This window comes from Chlorocebus sabaeus, chromosome 3 (genome assembly GCF_047675955.1).
Source record: "Chlorocebus sabaeus isolate Y175 chromosome 3, mChlSab1.0.hap1, whole genome shotgun sequence".
Classification (NCBI taxonomy): domain Eukaryota; kingdom Metazoa; phylum Chordata; class Mammalia; order Primates; family Cercopithecidae; genus Chlorocebus; species Chlorocebus sabaeus.
Window position 1 is genome coordinate 27,928,359 of NC_132906.1, and position 17,826 is coordinate 27,946,184.

General features: G+C 36.4%; 1 protein-coding gene across 2 annotated transcripts in view; it reads right to left on the bottom strand.

Annotated features, from left to right (window-relative positions):
- Nucleotides 1-348: 348 nt before the first annotated feature.
- The window catches only part of KPNA3 (karyopherin subunit alpha 3), a 96,484-nt gene continuing 79,006 nt past the window's right edge, over nt 349-17,826 (bottom strand). For both annotated transcript variants that reach the window (XM_007960416.3, XM_007960417.3), the window contains exons 11-17: nt 11,877-12,008; nt 10,541-10,669; nt 7,555-7,659; nt 7,383-7,454; nt 6,935-7,097; nt 3,432-3,526; nt 349-2,948 (exon numbers count right to left, since the gene is read on the bottom strand). In XM_007960416.3, the coding sequence (XP_007958607.1) occupies nt 2,850-2,948; nt 3,432-3,526; nt 6,935-7,097; nt 7,383-7,454; nt 7,555-7,659; nt 10,541-10,669; nt 11,877-12,008 (795 nt within the window). In that variant the 3' untranslated portion in view covers nt 349-2,849. The remainder of the gene's footprint in view (nt 2,949-3,431; nt 3,527-6,934; nt 7,098-7,382; nt 7,455-7,554; nt 7,660-10,540; nt 10,670-11,876; nt 12,009-17,826) is intronic.

The following is a 17,826-nucleotide window of genomic DNA, read 5'->3' on the forward strand; positions in this document are numbered from 1 at the left end:
TTTTGCCTGTAACTTATGCTTTCCTGAAATTCACCCCTGCCTTTAAAAACCCTTGCTTGTAAAGCCATGAGGGAGGCTGGGTCTTAAGCGTGAGCTGCCTCATTTTTCTTGTTTGGTGCCCTGCCTGCAGATAAATGCCCTCCTTTTTCCTGCTGCAAAACCTTGCTGTGAATGTTTGGCTAACTGTGCCAGGTGAACAGACTTCAGTTTAGTTCAGTAAAATGGTGTGAAGGAGATATTAAAATACAATAAAAGAGTAATTCATGATTTACCTCCATTGTGATTTTTAAAAAATAATTCCAAATTTAAATTTAACCATACAGAAAACAAACAAGTTATTTTCAGAAATAAGTTTTCAATGTTTTATCATATTTGATAGCAGCTTTTTTTATTGGTTACAAAACCTAAGCCCATATACAAAATTAGGAACACATTTAGATGCCTCTTTTGAAAGAACGTTTTAGTCTTTTTAAACTGAGTTTAAAAAAAAATAAAAACAATGCAATTTTTAAACACTGTTTTGAAAACTTAAAAGTGCAGCAATATACTTAGTTTCCTTTATCTACGAAATGGTGCAATTCCAATTCAAAACTGGTGAGGTCACAAATTGAATCAAGGAAATGCATACAAATGTCTGCACTACTTGATGCTAATGTTCACTTAAATGTTAGTTTGCACTTTAAAACATGAGAGGAAATAGGAATCATCACAGTAGAGGCCCAATTTTAATCATAATGTGTGCAAATTTTAAAAGGTAACTGTCAGTTAAGTAAGGAAAGTCCAGAAGAAACTAAACTGGAAGGGGTACAGTTCACAATATCAAGAAGATTTGGACTTTTAAGGGTTTCACCGAAGTTTGTGACCTTAATTAGCTTTTACGTTGTTACTCCTACTTTTAGTGAACACCACGCAGTTTCAAAAATTTAGACTATAGTGTCCAAACAGGATGCAGTTACCATATGAAGCTTTAACTCAAAATTTGGATAAAGAAAAAAAGGCACAATGAACTTCAACTCAATTTTATGTGCACAAGAGTTGAAAAATCTGAGCCACCTTAAAGAGAAATTGATTCTAAAATTTATAAAACCTATAAATAATCAGAGGCCAAACCACTATATTAAAACAGATTCTCTAGCAAGTAAAAATCTTGCAGTTTAAACATACGCTTGTATCCACTTTAGATACAAGACAAAACTCACTCTTTAAAGTGGCTCCACCTTGGCAGATACATATATTTGTAATGAATGCACACCTGCTATGTGTTGTTTATCAGTGAAAACACCCCAGCTGATTCACAAAGCTCTGATGGCATCTGTCTCATCTTCATCACAGTACATACACCCCCCAATGGATAACTAAATTAGTTTAGATTTTCTATCCCTTCACATCAATGCATTGGGAAATTATACCCAGTAAACAAGAGCAACAATACCATTTCTGTGACAGCACAAATTATTTAGTTTAAAAATTTTCAAATCCATATTCTTTCATTAATAACTGGGCCAGACAATTTACCAAAAGCAATAACTTGACATAGTAATAGGATTTTGCAGAATTACTTAGAGATCACTGCAAATCAGGTTTATGTTAAATAACTGCAAATTACTCCTCTACACAGATCCCTGTCTGAATCTTTTAATATGTGAAGATGCTTTTAGAGTAGGATCTGAATTAACTTTCCCAATACTCAAAGAATGAAGTCTTATGACACTTCTAAATAGTTGCTGGTTTGTTGCCAACCACATTATCAAAAGCACTGGTTACTAAGTAAAAAATATTTTAAGACTAAATTACAGTAAACATGAAAGCTCCACAGTTTAAACCCAATATAAATCAACCATATCCAATTATCAAATTAAAACAAATAATATTAACTCCTGAAAGCTGAAAGCAAGATTTTTTAAAAAACATCACCAATGGGTATTTTAGACTTTTGTAGTTTGTTTTTTTTTTTTTGTCTTGTTTTTTGTTTTGCTGTTTTTCCTTTATAGTCAGGGACTCTTGCTTTCAACTTAAACAGAAGTTCAAGTCCATAACAGGTTGCAGCTCAGGTAAAATACCATGCACAGCATTTGATTACTTCAAAACAGCAGGAACACACAGGCTGAAGAGAGTGGTCAAATAGGGCTTGCTGTTCTCAAAAATTAGGTATAATGGCAAAAGCATTAATATCCATATCTAAAGTTCTTCCTCCAACCCTGGCTTCTGAGGCAGATAATAAACACATCAATTACTGGTAGATGAAGTACAGTTTTTTTTTTTAAAACTTATCTGTTTATTCAATAACCAAGTTCCTTGTTTTTAAGTTACTTTTTTTGTGTCAGTTCCACCAATGAAAATCATTTGGCTTGTACTTTAAAATCTATTCTTCCACATAAAGAATATGAAAATATGTTTGTGGAGGACAATGATGGAGGCTCAGATCACACTGCACCTCTTTAGTCTTCCAACTTGTATATGCATCATACCAAAGTGTCTTGATCCACAGCGCACCATTTTCCAAAGGAGTATCAGTGGGCAGCTGACATGTCACCACTATGGAATATTTATTCTAAATTGGAGACTGCAGTTGTCAGCCTGTGGCACCAGGGAACAGGGAAAAATAGGGTAGTTGAGATTGTTAAGGAGAGTTCTAAAACAGTTTAGGAAATCATGCATATGCATTTACAGTCCATGTGATAGTGACTTTTGGCAACTGCAAAGTGACTGAGACATGGCTTGCTTTAGAAGCATCAAAACAAAGAGGCATGTGTGTTTTGGAGCCTTTTGTTGCTGTTGTTCTTATCATTTGGTAGCCATCTGGTGGTGCTTCATATTGAATGTGGGAAAGATGCTGCACTCAACTGAACTTAAAAATTAAATTCTTTTGTTTGAAGGTTGGCTGTTGGATCAAAATTGTAAGTACCTCCTTGTGTTGCTTCAGGAATGAGGCAGGGATCTTCATCAATCTATAAAAAAACAAGAAAAAAATCCTTATTAGGTTATGATACCATACATTATGATGTAAGTGGAACTGACTTTTTACCTCTTAGCAAATAATTCTATGTGAATGCTTTAATCACCCAAAAATATTCGAATAAATCAGTAATTTTAGTAACAAATTTAACAATTTAAAATTTAACACGTTTCAAAACTGCATCCTTAAGTTTCTGTATCTGTAGATTTATTTAACCTATCTGAACATACAGCACTTACATAATTACTATTTCTTCTTAGGTAATAGATTACAAATGAAACAAGAACTGTTTTTACAACTTTACCTTATAATGAAGTTTCAAAGTATTTAAGAGAAAGTGACTGATGGAATATCTAATAGAAATACAGTACAAACTTAGGTCATCCTAGTAATAAAAGGAAAACTCTTTGTAAATTTACATTGTGTATAGGTTTTCATTTACATGAAGACACACCCTATTTTAATATCTACTTACATCATCACCAGAGAAATACTGATCTATGATTTCAAATGCTAATTTATATATGTCTTCATTTTCATGTTGCTGTAAAACTTCAATTTTCTCCAAACCTGGTAAGAATAAAATAATCAAAATAACTGGTTAATTGATAAGGAGATACTAATCAAAACCATGCTCATTTTGATCATGCAGAAATCCTAAGGAACTCAGAACACACTGCTCCCCCATTTAAGATGGTGGTTTGTCTAAAATACAGATAAAACACGGGGCTGGTTCTAGTTGGAGGACCAGAATCCCACTAATTTTTTTCCTTCTTAGAAGCCCGTGAGGTACCCGGATCCCTGAGGCAGGCAGTCTAAAAAAACACCCAAACAATCCATTTGACAGAGGGAAGCTGTGGCATAAATATGTAAAGAGACTTATTTCAAGTTATATGGCAAGTTTGTGACAGTACTAGAACTGACTCCCCCACACTGCTTTAATATAATCTTACTAATCCTTTTTTTTTTTTTTTTTTGAGATGGAGTCTCTCTCTGTCACCCAGGCAGGAGTGCAGTGGCGAGATCTCGGCTCACTGCAAGCTCTGTCCCCTGGGTTCACGCCATTCTCTTGCCTCAGCCTCCCGAGTAGCTGGGACTACAGGCACCTGCCACCATGCCCAGATTAATTTAGAGACAGGGTTTCACTGTGTTAGCTAGGATGATCTCGATCTCCTGACGTCGTGATCCGCCCCCGCCTCAGCCTCCCAAAGTGCTGGGATGACAGGCATGAGCCACCGCGCCTGGCTTTTTTTTTTGGAGATGGAGTCTCACTCTGTCCCCAGGGCTGGACTGCAGTGGCACGATCTCGGCTCACTGCAACCTCCACCTCCTGGGTTCAAGTGATTCTCCTGCCTCAGCCTTCCAAGTAGCTGGGATTACAGGCTCTTGCCACTACGCCTAGCTAATTTTTTGTATTTTTAGTAGAGACAGGGTTTCACCATGTTGGCCAGGCTGGTCTCAAACTCCTGACCTCATGATTTGCCCGCCTCAGCCTCCCAAAGTGCTGGGATTACAGGCGTGAGCCACCGTGCCCGGCCAATCTTACTAATCTTACTGCCTCATAAAGTAATTTGTATCTTTCTGTTTTCCAAATGTTAGTACTTTTATATAACCACAAAATAAGTTTTTAGAACCTTATAATTGGTATAAAAAAGAAAGATTTAAATTTTGAAAAACTTTCTTCAAAAAATGAATAGAGGTCTTATGTCCTATAGCCACAATGAACCTGGGGGAAAATATTTCCAGAACAGATACCATAGAATGCCTTCATTTATATTTCCAATATATTTACTCCACACATCATATACACAAGTTTACCAATTTCAAACTTTAATATTCTTCCTTGAAATGTCTTTTTGAAGGTTATTTTAAAATAGTTGCATTTTTTTCCTTATATACTAATAAACCAGAAGAATGGGGGAAATTGTTGCCAAAGTGCTTTATACAATTATAAAATATTAATATGTATCCTAATTATTACTCCTATAGACAGAAGTAACTATATTGATAAAAAGCTGAAGAGTAATAATTCTCTAAGTTGCTCAAACTTGCTGGGTTATGAACCTGACTACAATGCTAATTTTTAATTATCTTAAAATATTGAAAAAGCAGAATGAGCAGTGAATTAATAGTAAGAAGATCTGGATTTTAATTTTGCTTCTATCACAACCTACTTCTGTCACCTTGGACAAGACTCCTTAAAATCTCTGGAATAACTTATTCTCAAGAAATCCTCCCGGCCGGGTGCAGTGGCTCACGCCTGTAATCCCAGCACTCTGGGAGGCCGAGGTAGGCAGATCACCTGAGGTCGGGAGTTTAAGACCAACCTGACCAACATGGAGAAACCCTGTCTCTACTAAAAGTATAAAAACTTAGCCGGCGTAGTGGCGCATGCCTGTAATCCCAGCTACTCAGAAGGCTGAGGTAGGAGAATTTTAACCTGGGAGGCTGAGGTTGCGGTGAGCAGAGATCGAGGCATTGCGCTCCAGCCTGGGCAACAAGAACAAAACTCTGTCTCAAAAAAACCAAAAAACAAACAACAACAACAACAACAAAAAGAAATCCTCCCGGTTTGAGTATTCTATGATCCTACTGCATTTGTTTTCTCTTAAAAAATAAATAAACGGCCGGGCGTGGTGGCTCACGCCTGTAATCCCAGCACTTTGGGAGGCCGAGGTGGGTGGATCACGAGGTCAGGAGATCGAGACCATCCTGGCTAACACGGTGAAAACCTGTCTCTACTAGATATACAAAAAATTAGCCGGGCGAGGTGGCAGGCGCCTGTAGTCCCAGCTATTCGGGAGGCTGAGGCAGGAGAATGGCATGAACCTGGGAGGCAGAGCTTACGGTGAGCTGAGATCACGCCACTGCTCTCCAGCCTGGGCAACAGAGCAAGACTCCGTCTCAAAAAATAAAAATAAAAATAAATAAATAAATAAACAAACAAACAATAGAATATTCATATAAAGTAGTCAATGAAAAGTAAAATCTAAAACATGACATTATGATAAACTAAGGTTTAGACATGTTAGTACATATTGAACATGTACATTTAAAAATAGAATTTTAACATATGTTTCACATGTCATTACTAAAGAATAATACAGTATGTCAAATTACAATTATTTCTCATTAAAATTTCAAAGTAACTGCCACGGTAATTTCGGCATGTAGTTGTGGCAATCATAAGAACCATTACGAGATTGAAACAAAATATCTAAGTGACTCAGAAGTCAGTAACCTTTTCCAACTATATGAATAGTATTTACTAAAGTGGGGTCCACAGAATTACATGGTAATAACACACAAAGTGTTTCATTGTTAAGGAGTTTAAGAAATGCTGGATTAAACAAAGCTTTAAAATTTATGTAGTGGTTGCAAGGGCTCTTAATTTGCTGTCACGCACTGTGACTTCAAGAGAAGTATTAGTGTTTCCTAAAATGCAATGTCAGGCCAGGCACAGTGGACCATGCCTGTAATCCCAGCACTTTGGGAGGCCGAGGCAGGTGGATCACTTGAGGTCAGGAGTTTGAGACCAACTTGGTGAAACTCTGTCTCTACTAAAAACACAAGAATCAGCTGGGTGTGGTGGTATGCATCTGTAATCCCAGCTACTTGGGAGGCTGAGGTGTGAGAACCGCGTGAACTCAGGAGGCAGAGGTTGCAGTGAGCTGAGTTTGTGCCACTGCACTCCAGCCTGGGCGACAGAGCAAGATTCTGTCTCCAAAAAAAAACTATGTTGTCAATCTCTAGAAGGTTACACAGTGACCTTCACAACCAGTTTTTGCAAAGTATGGACTACTGTCTTCTGGAAAATCCTCTTGGAATGCAAACATAGTGAATAAAGAAAAGCAACATACTGTGATCATTTAAAAACAACATATTCTAGTAATTTTCTTTCTACTAAGTTGACTTTAAAGAACTAATGTTTCAGAGTTCCAGTGCTCAAATATTCTTCTTCAATCAATCCACTCTTACCTCCACACTCCTCTATTATTTCAGCTATTGTGCTTGCTTCATCACCGGCCATTATCAGAATGTTTTTTAGACCATCTAGAACCACCTGAACCACTTGAGAATCTTTCACTGACAGTAAATTACAGAACGGTGGTATTACATTCTGCTGTACAAGGTACTCAACCTAGACAACAAAAGAGAAGACATATTTTTATTTATATAATTATCTATTCCCCAGCAGGGTGTCGTGCTACATGGAAGGCTGAGGCAGGAGGGTATCTTGAGCCCAGGAGTTGGAGGATGTAGTGCTTTATGGTCACGCCCGTGAATAGCAACTGCACTCTAGCCTGGGCAACACAGTTATCTTTTCCCCAAAAAGAACACAACACAGTCAGCAACTGCTAAACATAAGAGAGTAGCATGCTTTCCAGTATTAACAATCATGACAGTTACAGGTTTTCAAACTCACCTGATCTTTTCTGCCACTTATTGTTAAGTTGCTGATTGCCCAAGCAGCTTCTTTTTGTGTTCCAAAGTCCCCCTGAAGGTTAAAAATAAGAGATCATAAAATGGACTCTTTATCCAAAAAGTCTTGGTTATTAACAGATTAATAGACTCAGTGAACTCATAATATGACCAACCTTAGCAAGCTGATGAATAATCATAGGAATTAATCCAGCATCTATTACAGCTTGAACTTGTTGCTGGTTGCCTGCTGTTATGTTGGAAAGGAACCACACTGCTTCCTATAATTGAACAAAATATAGGGCACCTTTATTTGAAAAATAATACCTTTAATGCCTTTCTATTTTAATATATTTTATATAGACAATAACGAAATCACCTAAATTACATTAAACAGACTGCATCTAAAAACTGATTAGGTATACAAAATCTTCCATTTTAAACAAGTAATAAGGAAATTTCCATTAATTATATTTCGGCTCTAATAACCTGGCATTTATCCATTCATTAGTATATAGGCCTACTATAAGCTAGGCATTATTCTAGGAAATGGTGATACAGAAGTGAACAAAGCAGAAATCTTTATTCATGGAGCTTACATGTCTGTCCATTAGCTTCCTCTAAAAGACAGAAATAAATATACAACTGAATTTCTTTTTTTTTCTTTTTTTTTTTCTTTTTGAGACGGAGTCTCGCTCTGCTGCCCAGGCTAGAATGCAGTGGCATGATCTCGGCTCACTGCAAGCTCCACCTCCCGGGTTCACACCATTCTCCTGCCTCAGCCTCCTGAGTAGCTGGGACTACAGGTGCCTGTCACCAAGCCCGGCTAACTTTTTTCTATTTTTAGCAGAGACTTTCTGCTTTTTTTAACCCGGCTAATTTTTTCAGGGGTTTCACTGTGTTACCCAGGATGGTCTCAATCTCCTGACCTCGTGATCCACCCGCCTCAGCCTCCCAAAGTGCTGGGATTACAGGCGTGAGCCACTGTGCCCAGCCACTATACAACTGAATTTCTAAAACTACTTAAAAACTACTTCTAATAAAGGTGATTTTTTAATTTAAAAACATTTACTCACAAGATATAGTCATTCAAGTATTCCATAGAAATTAACCATCTAACTAGCATGGGTCTACATAACATAAATATTCTAAAACTAAAGGATTTAGAAGTCATCAACCCGTCTGTGAGCTGTTTATAGGTCAGTATCACATGTGTATCTTCCTCTTCCACAACTGAATTTATTTTGCCATCCAACTGTGGTAAGTTGTTAATAATTGCTGAATCTGTGTTCAGAGTACATGGGTGTTCACTATACTATTCTTGCACAGTTTTTGTAGATTTTAAAAGTTTCAAACAAAAATGCTGAGGGAAGAAAATCAAGTTGGTAACTTCTGCTTCCGGGGTCCCATGATGGTCTCAAGATGCAAGTAACAAATTTTGAAGGCAAAAAATTTTTGAAGTAACTAATTGCTTGCTGAAGCCGAGACAGCATTTCTATGAAATTTTCCTCTACCCCTACGATACCCTCACTTAAGAACATACTGCACCACAGGCCGAAACCTTTCTCTGCTGACTTCTACTCAGCTTCCTCACTTCTCAGTTGTTTCCAGTTATGGAATACATTTATTTAACTAAAAAAAAAAAAAAAAAAAAAAAAAAATCACCTATATTGTTAAAAATTTCTATAGTAAAAATAACCGGTCCAGAGTCTGAAAGTCTCTGGCTTCTTTCTCTTCACTGGAACAAATGTATCTTTAAAATGTGTTTTTTGACACCATACTTTTCTATAAGAACTCAACAGTCAAATTATAGTCAAGCAACTACATAAATATAATTATGATGACGAAGAAGAAATGATCAGTTCTGCTGGGTTTGGGTGATGGTAGTATATTAGGCAGACAAAACTTAGTAAACTAAATGTAAATTTAAACCACAATGAGACACCACTTCACATCTACTAGGATGTCAATAATTTTTTTTAATAGAGAATAAGCGTTGGCTAGGATGTGGAGAAATTAGAATTCTAGTAACATTGCTGGTGGGAATGTAAAGCAGCTGCAATAGAAAATGGTTTGGTGGTTCCTCAAAAAGCTAAACCCAGAATTAACAAATGATCGAGCAATTGTACTCTCAGTTACTATCCAAAGAAATTGAAAGTGGGAACTCAAATAGGTATTTGTATGCCAATGTTCACTGCAGCATTATTCATAACAGTGAAAAGGTAGAAACAACCCAAGTGTCCATGAACAGAAAGATGGAAAAACAAAACGTCGTGTATACATATAAGGGAATATTTATTCAGCCACAGAAAGAAGTTCTGACACATGCTGCCAAATGGACGAACCTTGAAAACATGCTGGATGAAATAAGCCAGACATGAAGACTTTTTACTAGTAAGTACATATTACACAATTAATAATAAACTTGTCTATGAAGCTTGAAATCTTAAAAAGAGTAATTTTTTATGATCCTTGAATTTAGGCACCTCATCTTTGGATTCAATCTAATTTTGCTGGGAGATCAAATTTTTATGATCTGTTTGTTTAACAAAAATACCAGCCCATTCAAATGGCAGATTTTGTCTGCGCTTTCAAGTGGCTACAATTTAATGATTGTTGCTATGCTCAGTCTATTTAAATAGAAACACAGGTAGTCTAAAAATGTTTTTTACTCTGTGATGATCAGGGCAGCACCAACCAGAAGCAATTAAAAGTTGAAAAGGGCTGGACACAGTGGCTCACACCTGTAATCCCAGCACTTTGTGGCGCTGAAGCAGGCGGATCACAAGGTCAGGAGTTCGACACCAGCCTGGCCAATGTGGTGAAACCCCATCTCTACTAAAAATACAAACATTAGCCAGGTGTGGTGGCGGACGCCTGTAGTCCCAGCTTCTTGGGAGGCTGAGGCAGGAGAACTGCTTGAACCCAGGAGGCAGAGGCTGCAGTGAGCTGAGATCGTGCTACTGCACTCCAACCTGGGTGACAGACTCTGTCTCAAAAAAAAAAAGTTGAAGAAAAACATTTGCAGAGGTGATTTAGTAATTCTCATCTTCACTGAAGTGGTTTTTAAGAAAAACACACAAGCAGCAATAGAAACAAGGAGACAGTTAAAAATGAGACATAGAAAGAGAAATAGCATGATGAGGACATTATATGCCTTACCTTATTTATCTTCTCTTTTGGGTGTGATAAGAGATTTGGGAAGTGTGACAGGACATCACAATTGAGAACAACCTGGGTCTGCTCATCGGTGCCAGTCACTATGTTGCCAACTGCTCGGAGGGCTGCTGTCTAGGGTGGGGATAAAATGTTTTCTATAAATTTATTTGCTTATAAGACTGATTCTGTATTTTTCATAATCCTGAGAAAAAGTAAAAATGCAAGGCGTGAATAACACTTATTTCATCCTTTCACAAAGCACCAAGCAGTCTGAGAGCAATTCTGAATTTTAAATAGTCTCTTGTGAAAAACTGAAACTTCATGAAAAAAAAATTGTGTGAAAATTGGTTGGAAAAAGATTCAAAAAATAAAAGGAAATTAAATAAAAAAAAAAATCTAAATTAAAATGTTAGAAGTCCAGTTTCTTAAGGCTGGGCATGGTGGCTCATGCCTGTAATCCCAGCACTTTAGAAGGCCAAGGTGGGGGATCACCTGAGGTCAGGAGTTTAAGACCAGCCTGGGCGACATAGTGAAACTCCATCTCTAACTAAAAATACAAAAATTAGCGAGTGTGATGGTGCATGCCTGTAATCCCAGCTACTCTGAAGGCTGAGGCAAGAGAATCGCTTGAACCTAAGAGGCAGAGGCTGCAGTGAGCAGAGATCCCACTACCATACTCCAGCTTGGGCGACAGAGCAAGACTCCATCTCAAAAAAAAAACATATATATTTTAATAAAGGCCTGGAATGGGCACACATTTCCACCTAGAAAGTCACTTTGGTAGAAGCAGGATGAACAGATCTAGCAAGTGCCTACCCCTAATTAGAGTGGGAGAGAAAGTAGAAATGAAATTAGGTTATTCCAAGTATTTGGGGGAAAGATAGAGTCTTGAACTAAATCTGTGGTTCCAGATACATAAGGAGAGACAGATTTGAACCTATATAAGAAGAATTGAAATGATTTTGTAATGGAATGGGAATTGCAAGGAGGAATCAAAATTTCTAGCTTAGGCCATGCTGTTCACTGAAAGCAGACATGGAAGAAGAGCAGGTATGTGGGAGATGATCGTTTCATTTCTGTCTAGTAAAACATGGAAAGCTTGAAGGAGTTCTTAGATGGTATGTATAAAGGGTCAAGAACAATTGGCTATACAGGGTGGAACTCAGCAACGAATTTGGGTGAGATAAAGATTTGGAAATCAACAAAATGAGGCTCAGGGACTAGCAGAAGAAATCTGGAAGATAAGCACTTACAGATAGAATTAAAGCCTAGTTGTACAAGTTAACTGGTTATAGCAAACAATTCTATATACAAATAAGAAGAATTTAAAAATACTTACTTGAACTTTGACTTCCTGATGGCTCAGAAGGGGCACAAGAAATGGCACAACTCCTGAATCAATAACCATCTGTATCTGCTCATTACCTCCATCTGTCAAGTATGACAGAGCCCAAACAGTGTCTACAAGAATCTACAGGAAACACAAAAGAAAAACCATTTTACATATTTGTTTGAATGCTTTACATGTTCAACACGCCTCAGGAGTAGTGACAGAAAAAGTAAGCAAATTTCATGTTTTAGCTTAGCGGCAAAAATATCTGCTTAGCTGATAACCTACTAAGTAGAAAGTACCTTATCTGTCTCTCAATGCCTACCTCAGATCATTTTTCACAAAAAATGAGACACAGAAGACTGGGAAAACTTCTATTCCAACTTCTGCATTTATGTATCAGATAGATGCATTTAAAAACAGGCAGAAAAGTAATTCTCCCTGCCCTCACAAATTAGCTACCTAATAATCACATAGAAAAACACTATTTACAAGAATGAGGCCAACACACCATGCTGTTTTAAGTTCAGAAGATAACAGAAAGGTCTTCTATATACTCTACTGGTTTTCCAACATATTTAGTAATACAATTTTTCAGACTACTAAAGTAAACTAATAAAAGAAATGACTTGGCACTTTAACTTCATTTGGGGAAAAAATTGTTTGAAAATCTCCTGAAATGTGTCCCCAACTGAAAAGCCTGGAGTATAAACCATGCCCTATGCCCATCCTAACTTTGCAACTACATAGAAGAAAACAGGCTCAGAGATCTGGTGATTCATTCAAAGTCACAGATCTTGTATGTGGCATTGCTTGGTGTTGTCACAGAGGAATATAAGCACTGGTTGTAGCTTATGCAAAATCAAGATGTTTCCTATTAGGTCATCCAAATTGAAGACATTACATCTTTTTGCCCTAAAATAATAGCAGGCACCTGAATTCACATACCCTTCAAAAAAGCATATAGATGAATAAATAAAATAAAACCACACATATAACCCACACCCCTTCAGCATCACTAAGAGTCAGAGAACACTAAAAATTTCCATTACCTGTAAGAGGAGAAAAAAATTAAATTCTAGCTTTTGTCTGGACCTCTTGCCTCAAGACTGTGTAAAAGAGAGCAGAGAAAGGGAGAGGGAAGTCCACTTCAGTGGAAGAGACTATATGGCCTGCAAAGCCTAAAATATTCTCTGAACCTTTACAGAAAATTTTACTGATCCCTTAACTAGAGCATGAGCTTCATTCAACAGATGACTGGGGCAACTTCAGCAACAGGATTGATAAATGAGTATATAACATATGTTAATTGTATATCAAGGACTAACACAAACATGGAGATAAGAGTGGAAAAAGAATTTGTAAATGTTATAGGTTTTAGAAAAATAGAAATACTGCAACTTCAAAAATTGGAGGATAGAAGCTGGGCCTAAGAGCAGAGCCCACCTACCAGCCCATTTCCCACCTGGAAGTGAGGAGGCCTCCCCGCTGGAGGTGTCTGCAGATGCTGTGTGTGAGAACAAAGTCTGGCTACTGCCCGGCCTGGCAGTAACAGGTAACTAGATTTATCTAGAAACAGGGGTCTCAAAGCATAACACCAGTATGTGTAGGCTACAATGGAAAATAACCCTTCATACCAAGATCCAGGAATTTCTCAAAAGAGAAAAGACAGTCAACATATGCCAATATTGAGATGACACAGATATTGGAATTACCTGACAAGGACTTGATAAGATTTTAAAGTAACTATCATAAAAATGCACTGGTGAACAATTATGAACACATTTGAAACAAATTTAAAATGAGAATTCTCAGCAAAAAAACCTGACATGATGGAGGGGGGAAAAAGAAATCAACAAACCCAAAGACATTTCAATAGAAATCATCCAAACTGAACAACAGAAAAAAAAAAAAAAAGATTAAAGAGAAATTAACTCTCAGGAACTTCCAGCACAATAAAAATAGATCTAATATTTGTGTCTTCAGAGTCCCTACAAGGAAAGGAGGAGCTGAAAAAAATGTGACGAAACATGTTCCAAATTTGGCAAAATAGGTAAGTCTAGAATCAGATTAAAAAATGGGAGGCTGAGGCAAGAGAAGAGAAAATAGAATAAGCTCATGCATCACTGCACAGGTAAGAGATAGAAGTTAAACAACATACCATTTTAAACTGTCAAAACAGATAGTAAAAAAGGAGCATTAAAAAGGTGTAAGAATAAAGGTAACCACTAGAACAAAAATACAAATCTCCCCAAATACCAAAAGAAAATTGAAAAAGATAAAAGTATGCTAAGCAGAGAAAAAAAAACACACAGAAATTATTTCACAAAGTGACAGTTCAAATCAATCTATCAACCTATGTGAATGGGCCTACTCACCTATTTAAAAAAAAAAAAAAAAAAAAGATTTTCAAATTGGCTCTGGCTCTCAAAACAAAACTCAATTCCATGCTGTATACAAGAGACACACATAAAACAAAGAATTTAGAAAGGCTAAAAATAAAGGGATGAGCAAAAGTATACCAAATAAACGATAAAAAGAAAGCTGAGGTTGTAATCCTGTAAAGACCAGAAGAATTTAAGCTAAAAAGCATTAAAAAGGAAAAAGATACCTTACAAAGTTAAATCCCACAAATTATCATGAAAATACAACAATTATAAACATCTATTAATCAAATAACCTTGCAATCACTGTTTTAAAGCAGAGAATAAACACACACAAATATATGCAACAATATACTAATAATAGGTTTTAACATACTACTGTCATATGAGAGAAGTCAAACTGGCAAAAAATAAAGATATAACTCTTATGAATGTATATTGAACTTTATACCCCAATAATGGCAACAACTTGCACATGTACAAATATCACATTAGGTTCAAAGAAAACAATAAATTACCTAAGTCAGAAACATTATAAGCCTATCACAAGGCAATAAAATTATACATTAATAAAATGAAAACCAGCTGGGCGTGGTGGCTCACGCCTGTAATCCCAGCATTTTGGATGGCTGAGGCATCCAGGCTCAGGTGATCCTGACCTCAGGTGATCAGCCTCCCAAAGTGCTGGAATTACAGGTGTGAGCCAAAATGCCTGGACTAAACTCAACAAAATTTCTAAAAAGTTAAAACAAAAATGCCACACATCAGAATCTATGAGGTTTATTTAAAACAGTGATTAAAGGAAAATTCATAGCCTTAAAAATTTATACAAATGTGTCTGAACCCACAGAATGCAAAATAGCAAGAGTGAATGAACCACAGTATAAACTACGGATTTTGGGTAATGATGATGTATCAATGAAAAATATACAATTAATGAGATAAAGAACAGAAAAATCACAGATCTAGCTAATAAACTGAAACCCTGGTTCTCTGAAACAAAACAAAACACAAAAAACTAAGAAACACAGAAAAAGTCCTACCTAATTTAATTAGAAAAGAGCAGGAAGGGGCACAAACACACAAAATGAGAAATGACAATAACCCTTAAAATAATAAATTAGAACAAAACCCGTATAAAAACTACCCTGCACACTTTAATGCAAGTAAACATAGATGCAGTGAAAAATTTCCTAGAACAATAGTTTATAAAAACTGACCTCCTTTAGAAAGAGTGCTTAAACAAGCCAACTTCCACATCAAAAATAAAGAAAATTATCATGAAACTAATTCCACAAAAAAGTACCAAAACCCCAAAGGATTTAAGAGGGAAACTATCAAATCTTCAAAGGTCAGGTAGACTCGATGCTATATAAATTGTTCCAGAGTACAGAAAATGAAGGAAGCACAACATTAACACCTAAACTTTAATAAAACAATAAAAGCATAAAACCTAATACATCAAGATGATAGCACCATTAACTAACTGTATTAATATAATTAAATTTAATATTAACATTTGTAATTAATGTCAATTATTGCCTAATAAATTGAACAAAAGCTAAACTGCAAACCAGTATCACTTACGTGAATGCTGATGTAAAAATCTGAAATAAAATATTAAACAGAATCATGTACTACATTAAGAAACTAACATATAATGATCAAGTGAAATTATGCAAAGAATGCAGGGATGGGTCAATTTTTAAAAATATCATTAAGTTTTAATAGTAGATTTAAGGAGAAAAATAATAGAATTTTCTCTATAGAAACTAAAAAATTCATCACATTTTTTTAGTGTCCTTGATAGAACACCCAAAAAAAGGAATGTATAGATATTTCTCTAACATAAAACATCTATAGTTCAGACAAAATGTAGATAGAATTAAAAAAAGATTGATGAATTTGATTATATACAAAAAGTTCACATGGCAAAATATCATGCTCAAAGACAAAAGACAAACTAGGGAAGTATTTTAAGTATGGAAGAGAATATCTTTAATATATAAAGAACTCTTAAAACCTAAGAAAAAGACCAAAAATCCTACAGAAAAACGGACAGTAAATATGACTAGTCTGTTCGCAAAGATACAAACTAAAATGGCCCTTAAACAAATGAAATAATTGTTCAACTTCATTCATAAAAAGTAAAATGCAAAGTAAAACTGAGATACTATTTCTCACCTATCAGATGATCAAAAATTTTAAATGTGACAACACACTCTATTGGCAAGGATACTGAGAAAGCCACTTTCACTTCTGAATGCACACAGTAAGCTATGCATCACTGCATACACTACATAATAGATAAAGGAGTCGAAAAAGGTTGTTTAAAACTGTCAAAACAGTACAAAAGAAAAGATAAAAGAATAAAAGTTACCACTAGAACAAGAATACAAACCTTTCCAAATACCAATGCAAAATGGCACAACCCTTACAGTAGGGAATTTGTCAGTATGCAACGAAATTACAAATGCATTCACTCTTTGACCCAGCAATCCTGCTTCTAAGAACATACCCTGAAGATATACCTCCAATATATGAAAACACAATAGTCTTTGGTATAATACTTTTACATTTGCAAAATTCAGGAAATAGCCTAAATGCCTATCCATAATAGTGTGTTTAAATAAACTGTGTCCACAAAACAGAATCCTGTGCAAAACGACATGATGCCTTAAGATATTTCTCTATTACATGGTTACTATTATTAGCAGAAAACTTTTTTTCCTAGCTAATAACGAAATTGTAGACTGAGATCAATTAACCGTTTTCAGTGGGGACTCCATGACAATATCTCAAAGGCTGGGAGAAGGTAAGCTACAGCTGGGTCTTAGGCACCCTGAAACTGCAGATACTTGTAGTCTCTAATTTTTTATTTTTAGAGACGGGGTCCCAGTATGTTGCCTAGGCTGGACTTGAACTCCTGGGCTCAAGCGATTTTCTTGCCTTTGAGCTATATTAGCCTTTGAGCTATCAACCCAAAATAAAAATTTGACCATTTATTCTCTGGCTCCTTATCTGCTACATAAAAAGGATATGTAGTTCTTTAGACAAGACTATACTACCTAGAACCTATTAAATCTCTGCCTTATTTTTCCCCACTCTTTGTTCCATAGTTTATGCTTCTATCACACTACTTAATTTAATTATTATTATTATTTTTAACACAGCATCTCGCTCTGTTGCCCAGGCGGGAATGCAGTGGCATGATCTTGGTTCACTGCAACCTCCACCTCCCTGACTCAAACGATTCTCCTGCCTCAGCCTCCCGAGTAGCTGGGATTACAGGCACGCATTACGATGCCCAGCTAATTTTTGTAATTTTAGTAGAGACAGGGTTTTGCTATGTTGCCCAGGCTGGTCTCAAACTTTTGACCTCAAGTGATCCGCCTGCCTCAGCCTTCCAAAGTGCTAGGATTACAAACGGGAGCCACCGTGCCCAGCCATCATCACACTACTTTGAAAAACTCCTTTGTTGGTTCTTCTTCCCTTGCTGCCATTGCTGAAATGCAGGGAATTCCTCAGTTACATTTTTAGCCCTCCTTCCAAAATACAGCCTCCCCCAGGCAATC